We start from the raw sequence: 13,970 nt of genomic DNA, 5'->3' as shown, positions 1-13,970 counted from the left end.
TAAACCAAGTCCTTTATCTTGCAATTTCATGGTGAGCCGTGCGATTCTGACGTGTGCTCTCTCAACACCTTCTAGGTATGTTGTTCCCTCATTTTTATTTTTAACAGCAGGGGAGAACCAAAGCCTGTGACTAGCCTGAGGCCACCCAGCGAGCTTGCAGCTGAAGCAAGCCGCTCCGTTCTCTCAGGCCCTGGTCCAACCAAACCATCTCTGTGGGCCACGTGGGCTTTTGCTGAGCCGTTCCTGCGGATTTCACGCTGCCTGCAGACTCCTCCCTCTTGTTGGAATGCAATGCTTCCTGCAGGCCTTGCCTCCCCCTCCCCTCCCCACCCACTTGGGTGATTTGACACGCTTCGAGAACGCAGGGGCTGGCCTTCTTCCCCCTCCCGCCCCACCTCCAGTGGCCTGCCAAGCTAACTGCATTGAAGCTTTCAGGAAGTGTGTCAAAACTTCCTGGTTCTGCTGGGCAGTTGGATGTTGCCAGGTTAAGCAGAGAGCATCTGTGCAGCTGTTTTTTCCTTGCAGCTCCAAGCTGCTTGGCAGGGCTGGCTCTGTGATTTAGGGGGACCTGACCCAGGTGAATCCTGGTTCCATGCCCACCGAGCACACTGCCCCTTCGTGCATATTCACACATCCTCTGGGAAGAGGGAGTGGAGGGCAACACTGGCATATTTCTTTAAACCCTGCTGGTGCTGGCATTGCTGCAGGGAGCATGAAAGAAGTGTATTCTGTGCCTCCGTCAGTGTGTCATGAGAGGTTGCGTGAGCCCCAGGGGAACGAACCTGTTCCTGGTGGGAGTGGAGAGCTCAAGCATCTCTGGCCATGTTGCCAGCTCTTGATACTGGCCAGCGCTGAAACATGTGGCAACTCTGTTTTCTATGCTTTGCTATTCGTTTTTTTGGGGGACCCAATCAGGCAGGATAAAAATCTGTACATGCAAACATTTCTAATGTTCTTTTGTCACTCTAGCACACTGATGGCGAACCTATGGCACGCGTGCCACAGCTGGCATGCAGAGCCCTCTCTGTGGGCACATGAGCCAAGTCGCTGATCGCTAGGTCCAGGGCTCATTTGGAGGGGGAATGCCTGCAACGGCGTTCCAGTAGCTCTGAGGAGAGATCACATGGGTTTTGGCCCTGCCCACGTGATTCCTTTTCCTCAAGGCTGCCTCCCTGCTGCCCCTCTGTTTAGCAGCAGGAAGCAGAGGCAGCAGCCAGGCTGCTGGGGCTGGCTTTCTAAAGAAGAGTAAGCTGCTTTGATTTAACTTGGTTTACTTTCATTCGTGGCTCCTGAGTGAGTGAGTGAGTGAGTGAGTGAGTGAGTGAGTGAGTGAGTGAGTGAGTGAGTGAGTGAGTGAGTGAGTGAGTGAGAGAGATGTTCATTAGTTGGGACAACTGTATGAGTTGTTTTTTTTAACTAAAGCCTCAGTATTCAGGTTTAATTGCAGTGCTGGCACTTTGAAATCAATAAATTGGTTTTGTGTTGCAGTTTGGGCGCTCAGGCTCAAAAAGGTTCGCCATCACTGCTCTAGCATGACCAAGAAACAGAACACTGGATGAAGAGGCGGCGCTTTGCAGATAAAACAAGGCTTGGTTCACTGGCATTTCCATAAGCAGGGAATGGGGTGAATTCTACCCTAAAAAGTGTCCACCTGGTGCGAACCTTTCCCCTTTTTCATTTAAGTGAATGGTTGCAATACATTGCTATAGGGAAAGATCGGAATATAGGAAGAGTCCTACTGGATCAGACCAAAGACCACCTGGTCCAACTCTCACTTCTGTTGGTAGCCAGACAGATATTTCTGGAAAGCCTTTAGGTAGGACCTGAAGGCAATAGAAGCCCTTGTTGCTTGGCCCTGGTAATTGTTGTTTAGGGGTTGACTGCCCCTCAATCTGGAGGTTTCATTTAGCTGTCATGGCTAATAGCTATTGACAACTCATGAATTTGTCTCATCGTCTTTTTAAAGCTATCCAAGCTATCAGAGTGAGTCCCGTAGATTAATTCCGCTTTGTATGGAAAAATACTTCATTTTGTACGTTCTGAATTGACTGCTGGTTGATTAAAGGGTGACCCTGAGGGTAAGGGAAGATACGGGATGGGGAGAAATTCTTTCTTCAAACCACTAAACTCCCAGACTTGGTTACAGTGAGAGCAAAATCTCCCCTCCACTTGTGATACCGGGTAGCCTGCCTCTCATTGACAGGATGGTAAAATGCAGCAGAGCGTTGCCATTTGCAGATTTGTGAATCGTAGTCCACAATTCAGTTGTATGATGAGGTCTCTAACTTGTTTGCACTCCCCCTGCACCGCCTTTGTAATCATTACATTGATAACATTTTGAAGGAAATTTGGTTGTTTTGTTACTAGAAGGCAGCAGATCCCTGCCTCCAAGCATGCGTAGATTTCACCATTCACGGTGATCCCGTAAATAGTGCGGATCTACTCTGTGATCAGAGCTCGAGGCACCCTGCGCTGCTGAGGATTATTTCAGTTTCTACTCCTTGCCTCCACACACACTCTGCCCATCTGAATTATTGGAATTTTGCTAGTGTTAAAAATGAAGATTGAATCTGATCTGACCTCTACCCTATCACAGACTGGTTGCTTACTTGTGTGTATTAGCTGCAATCTGGAGCCTCCTCATGTTGCAGGAGCAATGATTTCACAATTCTCAGCCTTCAGTGGATGTCACTCTCTTCTTTGTTAAGCCTGGCTACTGTGTGCCGCTTGCACTGCCATTTGTTATGTGAGTTGCAGCCATTGGTACTTTGGCGGCACCTTGTGACAGAATACAGCATTACAACACCAGTAGAAATGGAAAAGTCCAGTTTACAAGGACCTGTTCAAAGAAGAAGTTTATTAAACTGAATGCATCTCTTCCCAAACTCAGCCAGCCAGTTTTACAAAAAGTGGAAAGATAAATTGCTGTAATCTTTGTTTGCCACTGTAATTTCTTTGTTTTTCTCCTATGCTTTGACCACCAGACTTATGTGTTTCCTTCTCTGCCTGTTCCTAACATGGGGGAATCTTGAAATTTCAACTTCCCATGCTGTGCCGAAGCACCTCAACAGCTTCCACGCTCCTGAGAACCCCCCTGTTTTTCTTCAAATGGCTAACTATGTCTAATTGTTGGTAGCTTGGGCACCACATCTGCTAAAGGAGAGCATGACTGCGCTGCTTTCCATGCTGCATTCTTACAAAATTCCAGCTCTTCCAAAGACTCCCACACAGACTGACTTATCTTCACAGCGTTTTGTTCCTTTGTCTAGAATTGTTCCCCCCTCTCCTTTCCAGCTGGCTTGGCTCTGGCTTATTCCTTCTTTCGAAAAGCCGGACTCTGAAAGTTTTGAAAGCCCGTCCCTCGCGAAGCCTCCCTTGGTCTACAGGAGACGGGGCGTTTGAATCTGGGCAGAGAAGAGCCCCGAGCAGCCCTCTTGCCACGTGCAACTTGAAAGCACGAAGGAAACCAGGCTGGGGTTGTGTTCCTTTAAAAAGCCAAGAGTAGGAAACGCACACCCTTCTCTCCCCCCCCTTTTCCTTTTTCTCCCCCCCCCCATCCCAGTTTAAATCTGGCTTCTAACTGTGGAGGTTTTAGAAGGGTGGGCTCGGATTTCAGCTGAAAGGAAAGGGACTGACAGGAAGGAGCTAGGCAGAGCTGCTTTCCCTCCCCCCTCCCCTCTTCTTTCTTTTTTTTAACTGACAGAGGAACCATTTACAAAAGGCTGATTCTCTTGGGAACAGAGAAGCAGGAACGCAACGTCTGTGAGTAATTTCCTGCTCAATATGGCTGCCCTGACTCACTCCGTTCCCCTGGGGTCACTGTGGGACTGCAGCGCTTTCTCTCTCTGCCTCTCTTGCTCTCTCTCTCCAGCTCTGCTGCTTTCTTCTCTCCTCTGCCTTTGTGGCTAGAGTGAGCTATGCCCCCCCTCTCCTCCTCCCCGCCTCAGTTCTAAACAATAGCAGGGGCTTCAGCTAGAGCAGATGTTGGTTTGGAAAGCCATGCCCACGCAGTCGGGGTGCTGTCCGCGATCCAAACCTGGAGCGTGTGCAAGCCTGGCCCAAAGAGGCTGTCCTGTCGGGAGGCCTCGAGAAATCTGTCTCGATGAAAGACATGGGGTCCAGAACCCTGATGGGGGACAGCCAGGAAAGCCGATTTGCTTCGGGCAGGGCTTGCTGCAGTGCGTGGGGCAGAACTGGTCCTTGCCTGGCGACCTTTCCGAGGTTTTGTGAAGCAAGGAGCGGAGGTCCATGGAGAGGGGGGTAGGGAGAGCAGCTAGGACTTTGCAGGAGAATGATTCCAGGCGCTGTGCTCTGAAATTTCCCCTTCTGTAACGGGAAGGAATGCATTTGTGGACACCCAGTTCTATTTTTGGAGGACCTGCGCTGGGAACAACTTGGACAGGAAAGCCCGTCTTGCTTGGCCCTGATACACAAGCTTCTCAAAATGGGGAGATTTTGCGGTTGGGGCTGTCACTTGTTTAAAATGAATTGTACAGACTGATTGCCTAAATCTGCGTATGACAGAACAGCCGTTCTGATGATGGAAAATCTGTCCCCCCCCCCCCCCGTTTAGAGTCGGGGCTCAGTGGTAGAGCAGGCGCATTGCATGTGGGAGGTCCCAGGTTCAGGCTCTGGCATTTCCTGTTAAAAGGGTCTTGGGGAGTAGGGCTTGGAAAGAGTCTTCACTGCCTGAGATTCTGGAGAGCCGCTGACAGGCAGAATAAACAAACAAAACTGAGTTAGATGGACCAGTATAAGGCAGCTCCATATAGTAACGTAAATGTCTTAGAAGAGGCATTCTGTCCTATGCAAGAGGTATTCTCCCTACCCTTAAATGCTGCCTGCTACCTACACTTTTGCCCTGACCTGAATAGCCCAGGTGAGCCTGATCTCATCAGATCTCTGAAGCTAAGCAGGCTTGGCCTTGGTTAGTAATCGGATGGGCATCTTCGTTGGACGTCCAACAAAGAACAGGGTTGCAGAGGCAGGCAATGGTGGACCACCTGTATTAGTCTCTTGCCATGAAAACTGCACAAAGGGTTGCCATAAGTCAGCTATGACTTGAGGGCACTCTCCACCTCCACACCTAAAGTTGTATAGAAAGGTGAACTATAAATAATGTAAATAACTATTTTTTTTAAAAAAACATCAAAACTAGTAAACATTTGCCGGGAGGTAGCTGCCCTGCCGCCCCAGCCGGCAGCCAGGGCCAAAACCTGCCCATCCCAGGGGAAAGGGGCAAAGGTACAAAGCCTCAGAGGGCTAGAAGGGGCAGGGAGAGGCCAGCCAGTCCCACCCTCCAGGGGAAGGATAGGGGGCTAAGCAAAACGAAGAGAGAGGGCAAAGACAGGGGGAATAGGGACCCAGCAGCTGCCCAACCAGAGCCCTTACCAACCAAGGAGGAGAAGCAGCCACAGCAGCTCAGAGCCGCGCCCCAGCCCACACCTCAGCTAGAAGACAGTAACCTGGCTCAGGAGATGCCAAGAGCAAAGCCCCTCCAGGTGGAGCTGCTGGAGGCATTCTGATGGAAAGGCGGGGCAGCCAGCCAAGGGGCCACAACTGGGCCTGACTTCAGCAACCAGCTCAGCCAGAGAGGCCTGGCAGCCAGCCAACGAGACACAGCTGTTGCTGACCTGTGCAACCAAGCCAGCTACCCCAGCTGCAGCAGCTTGAGACAGCCCAGAACAATGCTGGGAGGCCAGGGAGGGGTGTGGCCTGGCAGGTGGAGCCTGCAAGGAGGGTGGGGCGGGGAGAGAAGGCCCTATAAAGGATGGCTCGGCAGAGCACTGGGGTGGTGGGTTTGAGGAGGAGCGATGGTGTGGAGTTGGAGTGGAGTGAGAGCAGAGGCTTGGAGGAGAGTAGTTGGAGGAAGGGATGGCGGAGATCACAGAGGGTGATCAGCCCAGGTTGAGCAGGCCAGTGAGTGGACTGAGAGGGAGTCTGGGTGAGGTGTACTGCCCCTCCTTCCACGGAGCAGGGTCTGGCAGCATCCCTGGCACCCCTCTGATGTCAGGGCCGGCCCGGCCGGCACCCCGCCCAGAGGCAGCAACAGTGAGCGCTGACAAAGGGCTCTAGAATGCCTCCAAGAGGCCCCTAAATGTAAGGCAGCTACCAAGACGTATCCAGTTCAAAGTCTGTAAGTGGGACTTGGCAACTAATGGGACTTAATGACAACTAATGTAAGTCTCCCCCAAATTAGTTGCCGTTCACTCCCATTTTGGAGTAAAAGGGACATGGGCTAGGTGCAACTAACCTGCTTCGTTGACTTCATTGGCTTAGGCATGCTTAACCTTCTGTGGATTGTGGCCGCTTGGGGGGTGGGATGATGGTCTCCAAACTGCTCTTCACTTCAGTGTCCTTGCCTCCAGTGGAAAACAAGGATAATTCCGGAGGGGTAACCATGGTGGTCTGTTGCAGCAGAAATAAATAGGAGACTTTGTGGTACCTTAAGGAATGACATTATCTTATTCAGCTTAAACATTTGTGGACGCCCTTTTCCTCAGATGCTTAGGACTGGATCCTCCCAATGCAGTCAACTTAGGCAGGGTGAGAAACACAGAGTGAGATGGTTTAGTGAAAGCCAGAAAGTAGGTGTTTCACTCACAGCCCTTGAAGGACTCAACCAGGTCTTGGGGGGCTCTGGTCTAGATGACCTCTAGTGATCCCCCTCCTTGCTCATGAGCACGCACACCTGGGCACCCTCTCTCCTGGAGACAACGGAATGCAGTTCTAGTTCTCCGCTGCTGCCCTGGTGCCACTCTCAAGGGAAACTGGAGATCACCTCGGAAGCCTCTGCGATGTCTCCCAGATGGAGAGGGCAGATGGCCGTGTCTGCAGCCTGCGGTCGATCAGGAGTCAGTGGTGATGGGCCTCCCTGGGCCCCCAGGCCCTTAGCAGCTGCCCGGCAATGCTGGCTCCATGTTGCTGCTCCTACAAATAGAGATGAGAACAAGGGAACACACAAACCCGAACCTCCTCCTAGGGTCAGTTGGATAGTTCCAGTCCAGGATTTCCTGTATGTCTGGAAGCATCCTGTCTCTCCCTCTTTCTCTCTCTCTCTATATATATTTCACTTCACCCAGTGCTGATTCTTCTCTGTTAATAACACGTGGAATCTCACTGGTTTTTTTTGTGAATACCTTTGCATGACTGGGGGAAGGGGGAGCCCAGAGGCAGGAAAAATCACACGTCTTTCCTGGCAGAGCCATGTGTCCCATCTGTGGCAGCTGTTGGGAGTGCCCAGAAGCGCAGGTCTTTTGGCCCATGATTCACGAGGCCTCATGTCACTGGGGTGGAAGCCTGTACAGCAGACTCCACCCTTCTCCCCCAAATTACAAAGTGTTGCCACCTGGTTACCACAAAAGGGCAGCCATGTTGCTAAAATACTTGCTCGGAACTCTTGCTTGGAGCTCTTGCTTTTTTGGTGTGCCTGAGAATGTGAGTGTTCCTACTACAAGAAGAGGGGAAGGAATCAAGCTAGTTATTTTAAAACCCAGGAGATTCTAGCAAGGCCATCCAACAAGCCTTTCCCCTGCAGAGTTCTTCTTTAGCCCACCTTCGGCCTCGTAGTTTATGATGTCACAGAGAGTTGCATTTCTTCTCTTGCTTTGAAAACAGAGTTTTATTCTTAGGATGTGTCCAGACTTTGTTTCTCTTCTACCACCCTGTTCTCAGATACGGATTTCTCTCTGCCCCATGCAAGTGTTCTGGTTTTTACTTCAAGACACCAAATGTTCTTTCTGTGGGCCACGTTTGTAGTGGGTGTCCCAAAATCGGATGGCGCTGTGAAAAGCTTCCCTGCAAGCTCCGTTGTGTTGGACGCATGTGGAGTCTTGCACGCCTGCCTGTTGTGATTGGCTGTTGGTCCCAGCTCCCTACTTGCCCCCATTGCCTCTTGTCCTCAATTGAATCTTCATCGTAACACAAAACATAAGGATGGAGGTGGCAGTGAATAGATGCAATTCATTAAGCATATAAACTTCATTCACACACAATGTCTAAAGGTGTTCAGCATGGACAGTTTTCCAGCACAGTTATGTATAGTCATGGTAAATGCATGCACACTTCCTGACCATGTAAAATGAAATAGAAACACTGCTACTCCCCCAAATAAAAGCGCATGGAGCAAATGAAAGGAAGCTTCAGTTTAAGGATGGATTGTCCAGAGTTTGAGAGAAAAGCAAGCACTGTGACAATTTGTGTGCACTTTTGGGGCGCACGTAGCACAGTGAGTTGTCTAAAGGGTCTGCCATGGAGTCTCTGCATTACCAAATATTCTGAAATGTGGAGTAGAAGAATTCCCGTGGTTGGGCAACTTCTAGGAACCCAGGGAGCCCGCTACCAACCAGTGCCAGTCCCTGATTGTCAGGGGGTGGGGGAGGTGAAAGAGCATGTGCCATATCCCTCCACGCAGTCACTGAGCATACCTAACTGTGAAACATCCATGAGCAGTCATTTTTCAGCTGTTCAGTCACGTCTGCAAGACCCAAATGGAAAGGGAGCTATAAGGTGTCGGTGCAGGGGACAAAATAGTACCCCTCTCTGCATCCACAGCGTGGATGATGGCACCTTTTAGTTTGCTGCTAGAAATTTGGGCTTTGTGTTTTTAGCTCCGCCTCACCTTCCATGCTGTCCATAAATTCTGAAGATACGCAGGCGGAAAAAGGGAATTATGCATGTCAAAAAAGCAGGACAAAAAAACCCTGTAATAAATATTTGCCTGACAGCCAAAGGAGTTCAGTTGGAAGCTGGAAGTGGGAAAAGTATTTCCTCTACATCCTCCCCATTCCTTGTACAACGTGGTGTCAGAAGCCATCATGCCACCGCTTTCTAACCTATATCCATCCCTGCTCCTTCTGCCTTCCAGATGAAGACCGGCCCATTCGCGGAACACTCCAACCAGCTGTGGAACATCAGTGCGGTCCCTTCCTGGTCCAAAGTTAACCAGGGCCTCATCCGTATGTATAAAGCAGAGGTGAGTCAACATGCATACGGTTTCTTTCACAATATTTATTGTTTTTTATTCTGCTTTTTCAGCCCAGAGTGGTTTCTGGCAATGAATAATAATAATAATAATAATAATAATAATAATAATAATAATAATAATAATAATCGATTTATATACCGCTCTTCAGGACAACTTAATGCCCACTCAGAGCGGTTTACAAAGTATGCTATTATTACCCCACAATAATCACTCTGTGAGGTGGGTGGGGCTGAGAGAGCTCTGAGAGAGCTGTGACTAGCCCAAGGTCACCCAGATGGCTTCAAGCGGAGGAGTGGGGAATCAAACCCGGCTCTCCAGATTAGAGTCCTGCCGCTCTTAACCACTACACCAAACTGGCTTGCACCTACAAACTCAAAGATCCATTCAAATTGAATTTTAAAAGGGGCTTAGGGTTCACTTAGAGGTCTAAGGATTGTTGGATCGTTGGCTGCTGCCTTTTCTCAAACCAGCCTCATTGATGGCGGGGGCTCTTGGCTTGACCTGGATCTGAGCTTTGGTGGATCAGTACTTGGCTGGGTCCCCCCCTCCTTATGATGGCAGGAGCAGGCGGAAGGGGAATTGAGAATGGATTTCAGCTAGGCCACATCCAGCTGCAACAGAAGGATAGCTATCTGCATCCTCCCTCTTGCCCCTAACAGTCCCATCAATTGCATTTGGAAGCTGGATCCAGGCACGGGGCGGGGGGCGGGGTCTGCTGCCTCAACTTCCTCTAGCTCAAGTAAAGGCACAGGGAAGATAGGCTGGTCTCTTTCCTTAAAGCCGTCAGCATCTCATGCCTAATCCCACTGGACCCTTTCTGTTGGCTTCTTTCTTCCTCTCCCATCACATGGTGTCCCCTAGCGGGAGGCTACACTTTATCACCCTTAATGCCCTGAGGGCTTGTTGACGTGAGATGTGTGACATGAGTCAGGTCAGGCTCAGTCACAAGAGGGCAAACAAGGGGCCCTCCCACAGCCATTGCCGCTCTGGGAAACGGCATGGGAGGAATGGCAGAAGTCACCCATCCCCTTGTGCGGCACTCCAAAGCTGCATCGAGCTACAGAGCGCTTCCTCAGGCGGGACCCCCAAAGGTGCACGTGACTGCAAGTCTGGTTAGGGGATGACTTTCATCATGCGTCTTGCGTAGACAGCCCTTGGGCCAAGGTTGAAGTCAGCCCTTTGAGTTACACACAGGAACCAATGGAGAGCCAGAAATAAAATGATAACATCCACAGGCTTAGAAGAATTACAGGGTACATAATCATAAAACATACAAGAATGATCATTGACATCAGTGTTCCTTTGGTCATGTCTGTAAAGGAAGAGCAGTGGGTATATGGGCTGACTCAGGAGCACCAAGTGCCCTTGGGAGCTACCCTTTCTCATCTGGCCGCTCATCTGTTCCCTTCTCCCACCCCTTCCTCTTCATAATCTGTACCCTGATTTTTTTCTAATTTAGAAGGCCTCCCTTCTAAGGCCTTGCCTGACTCTTTTCATTTGAAGCTTTGCTAGGCTTCTCTTTGCCTCCTTTGCCCCTCCCATCTCCTGCCAGACCACTCTGTGCAAACATTTTATCTTTCTTTTGGATTCTGAGAATGTTGACCCGTCTGCGAAAGCATCCATAAGATGTTCACAAATTGCAGGTTGCTACATCTCGGCAGACCTTTTTCCCAACACTTTCCTCTTGGCGCAGCAAAAACAAAGCGCTTTGATGATTTCTTTGACCAAGTGACATAAATTCAGCATCATTCCAAATTAGGCAGGGAGGCTCTGGCGATGATGAGCAGAGACCCAGCTCCTGCACATAAACCCCCGCGGTTGGTTTGATTATGGAAAGGAGAGAGCCACAAATGCCATACAAAACATGCTGATTTTTAAACTTGTCTTCTTCCTTTTTCTTTCCAGTGCCTGGAGAAATTTCCTGTCATCCAACACTTCAAGTTTGGCAGCCTGCTTCCCATCCAGCCTGTCACATCTTAAGGAGGTCATTTTTGGGGCGAGGTGCTGGAGAAAGCGGGGCGTAGTCTGCTGTCCTCTTCCCCCTTACCTCCCACCACCACCTCTACGCAGCCCATTCATTCATGTGGGTTATTTTGTGTTCGCAGACGGGGCAGAGCAAGGGGGGAAGAAGCACTTGAGAATCTTGCATGGAAGGAGGGGGACCCCGTTAAAATGCGAGAGCTTGAAGTGACTTTGGACGGTGACAATCCGGCGCTGTGTTCCTCGCTGCACCTCTGTACCGAACCCTCCTTTGCCCCCAGCACGTTCAGCCTCTCGCCGCTCATATTTTATTTTTGAAGGCCTGCTGGGAAATCCAAGTGCTTTAACTGAGGGGCGAGGCTTGTAGCACTGAGACTGTCTAGGGTGTGTGTGGCTTTTGTCTTTATTTTTCTTGAATCTACTGGAAGGATGGACTCGAGGTGCAGGGCTGAGAAGATGGTCTGGGTGTATTGCAGACGGTTAAGGGCCAACCAAGTTGTTCTGCGGTGGAGGGTGTTGGAAACCACCTCCTTGCTTGAAGCTTCTTTCTTTTGACTTATTGGAAGGGGTGGAATCAAAGCCTACGTATGGTAGGTTTCCTGTTGCTGGGGTCAGGGGTGGGGGCTCAGGCTAGTGGAGAGAGTCCAGCTAGAAACTCAAGTGCAAGAGGCCAGAGAGTTGGGGCCATGAAAGCAAAGCTGTCTTCCTGTCTGCTGTCTTTGTGTGCACACTAGACGAGGCCTGCAACTTGCCTTTGAAAATGTCCCAAGGGTTGGTGGGGACCAATGGAGTTCCCCATGCAGTGACATCAGTTGCACAAGGACTGTGTCGGAGCAGAGTCTTCTTATTCCTCCCCCTCCCCCCCCCCCCGCAGTTCATGTCTACTCAATCCTCCCACTTCATCTCAGCCAGGATCAGAGCAGAACGTGTGGCCCCCTCCCCGTCCTTCTCCTGGTCTCTGAAAACTTCACCCTTTCTGTCTTGGCGCATATCAACCTCAGGGAAGAGTTGAAGATTGCTGAAATGTTCAGAACGGCTGCTATTACTTGTTCAGAGATTTTGGGCAACATTCCCACTTTTTAAAAAAGCCCATTACCTCCCCCCCCCCGCCAACCGCAATAACCAAACCATTTGTAGAGGTGGTTATCCTCTTTTGCAAACCAGAAGAGCCAACTAAGCTGTCTGACTTTCTGGCCTGCCTCCTACCGGTTGAGCTCTTGTGCATGCCTGCAACCCATGTTTGAACCAATATTCAGCCCGCCATGCCTCTCTGCCTGTAAGGGATCAGGACCACAAATAAAAAGGCCCTCACTTCTCTGCCTATATTACAGTTCTCAGTAGGCTTTCATAGAAGCTTTGAGACGCAGCCCCAGGTTTAAAATGGATTTCAGATGTGTTAGCTGAACAAGGACTTCCTGAGCAGCCGATTGCAAACTTCAGGCGCCACCTGCCATTGCTTGGTTTTTTTTCCAGACCGCATGTGACAGTCCACCAAGGCATTGATGAGCTCTGGGGGTTTGCAGCCTGCAAAAGCACAGGATGCATGGGGCACACCTTGCAGGCGTGGCTGATGGCTTGTAAATTATCCAGGCTGCTTTTAAAGGACCTAGTCCTCTGGGAAGTAACCCTTAATAAAAATTCTTAAGTCCCATACTCAGATCCCGTGGAGCGTGTGGGCCCCACAACCATGCACGGTTTGGACAAATCTGCATTCCCCCCCCCCACTTATATTTAAAATAACATCAGAACCCTCTAATTCCTGGCAGTAAACAGCACAAAGGGATGGCCAGAAGATTGCTAAGGTGGCCGTGAAGTCAAATCGCTTTGCTTGAGTTTGCCTAAGCCTCTCCTGATTCTAAGCTTGATAGAAATTCATACTGTCATTTTTATCCTCTGGTTTGGGCATTTCTTTGTGCCCTTGCCCCATTCCGGTTTTGCCCATGCTTGGAGGAGCGAACACATTGCATCCCAAGGAAATTGAGCAGGGGTTGACTGGATCTCCACCCACTCCGTTTGCACACGCAGGGGAATAAGGCGGCTTGCACCGCTTGAGACTGCAGTTGGCGGTTTCTGGCTTTGACGGTCTCATCCATATAAACATCTCCGTACAAAGAGAAAGCTAGCACAGCAAGTCTACCCCTTCTCTTTACTTGCTGTGCCGATTTTCTATTTACAGGGAATTTTTTCCCCAGAGGGGAGCGTTCCAAAATGAGGACCCCCACCTGCTTTCCGAAGCAGAGCAGTGTGTTCTGACACCCCAGGTCTCTGCCACCTCATTGCTTTGCCGGCTCCAGGGGTAGGGGGAATAAGTCTCTTGACCGCTCAGAATTTGGTTCCTTAGCTCCTGTGCACATACACTGCAACTGCCTTCCTCCTCCACCTCCATATGTTAAATGTATCAACCGGCCTGTGTTCCAAATCTTGTGTTTAAACATGACTCAAAATAAAATGAAAAGAGTTAAGATATGCGTGTAATGGAATAATTGGATTGTAGAGGGTATGCTGAGATTCCCAAAGCGTTTTGAGCATTCAAGTGTATGGTTAGAGATGAAGGTGATTCTGATAAACACGTTTAGTGGGTTTTTGTATTGTTTAAAACTTGCCAAACCTGTTTGGCCAGTGGCAGGACTAAGGTAAAAACTACTTTTGCATATGGTGGGAAGACAAGTACAAACTATCTTCAGCTTTCTTAAAACTGTTGTCTGCCTCCAAAATAATGTGAGTTTTGTTTGGTGAGGGTAGGTGACGTGCGACTTTACAGCCAGGTATTTTAAAGGAGGAATTAATTTCAGATTGGTAGGTATATAGTGTGCCTGAGCTGGTTTGCATACAGCCCAGTTTGTAGGATATATAAGTAGAAGCATATAGGAATCCCAACTGTGAACCTCTCTGTGATCTAGCAGTCCTGAGCAAGTAGATCCACTTTTATAATTAGAAACAAAAAAGGATGGATAGCCTATGTCTATTTAGAAGAGCCAATTTAAAAATTCTACACCTGGGTAGG

General features: G+C 49.6%; 1 protein-coding gene across 2 annotated transcripts in view; it reads left to right on the top strand.

The window, feature by feature from the left end:
• Positions 1-13,430, top strand: part of PTPA (protein phosphatase 2 phosphatase activator) — a 41,357-nt gene extending 27,927 nt beyond the window's left edge. The window contains exons 9-11 of one of the 2 annotated variants that reach the window (XM_054998182.1): positions 8,867-8,974; positions 10,892-10,970; positions 11,092-13,430. In XM_054998182.1, coding sequence (XP_054854157.1) covers positions 8,867-8,974; positions 10,892-10,966 — 183 coding nt within the window. In that variant the 3' untranslated portion in view covers positions 10,967-10,970; positions 11,092-13,430. Of the gene's footprint in view, positions 1-8,866; positions 8,975-10,891 lie in introns of both variants that reach the window. The other variant, XM_054998181.1, reaches the window with a different exon arrangement.
• Positions 13,431-13,970: the final 540 nt, after the last annotated feature.

This window comes from Eublepharis macularius, chromosome 14 (genome assembly GCF_028583425.1).
Source record: "Eublepharis macularius isolate TG4126 chromosome 14, MPM_Emac_v1.0, whole genome shotgun sequence".
In the NCBI taxonomy this organism is placed as follows: Eukaryota; Metazoa; Chordata; class Lepidosauria; order Squamata; family Eublepharidae; genus Eublepharis; species Eublepharis macularius.
Note: the sequence above shows the minus strand (reverse complement) of the source record. Positions and strands in the feature narration are given on the sequence as shown.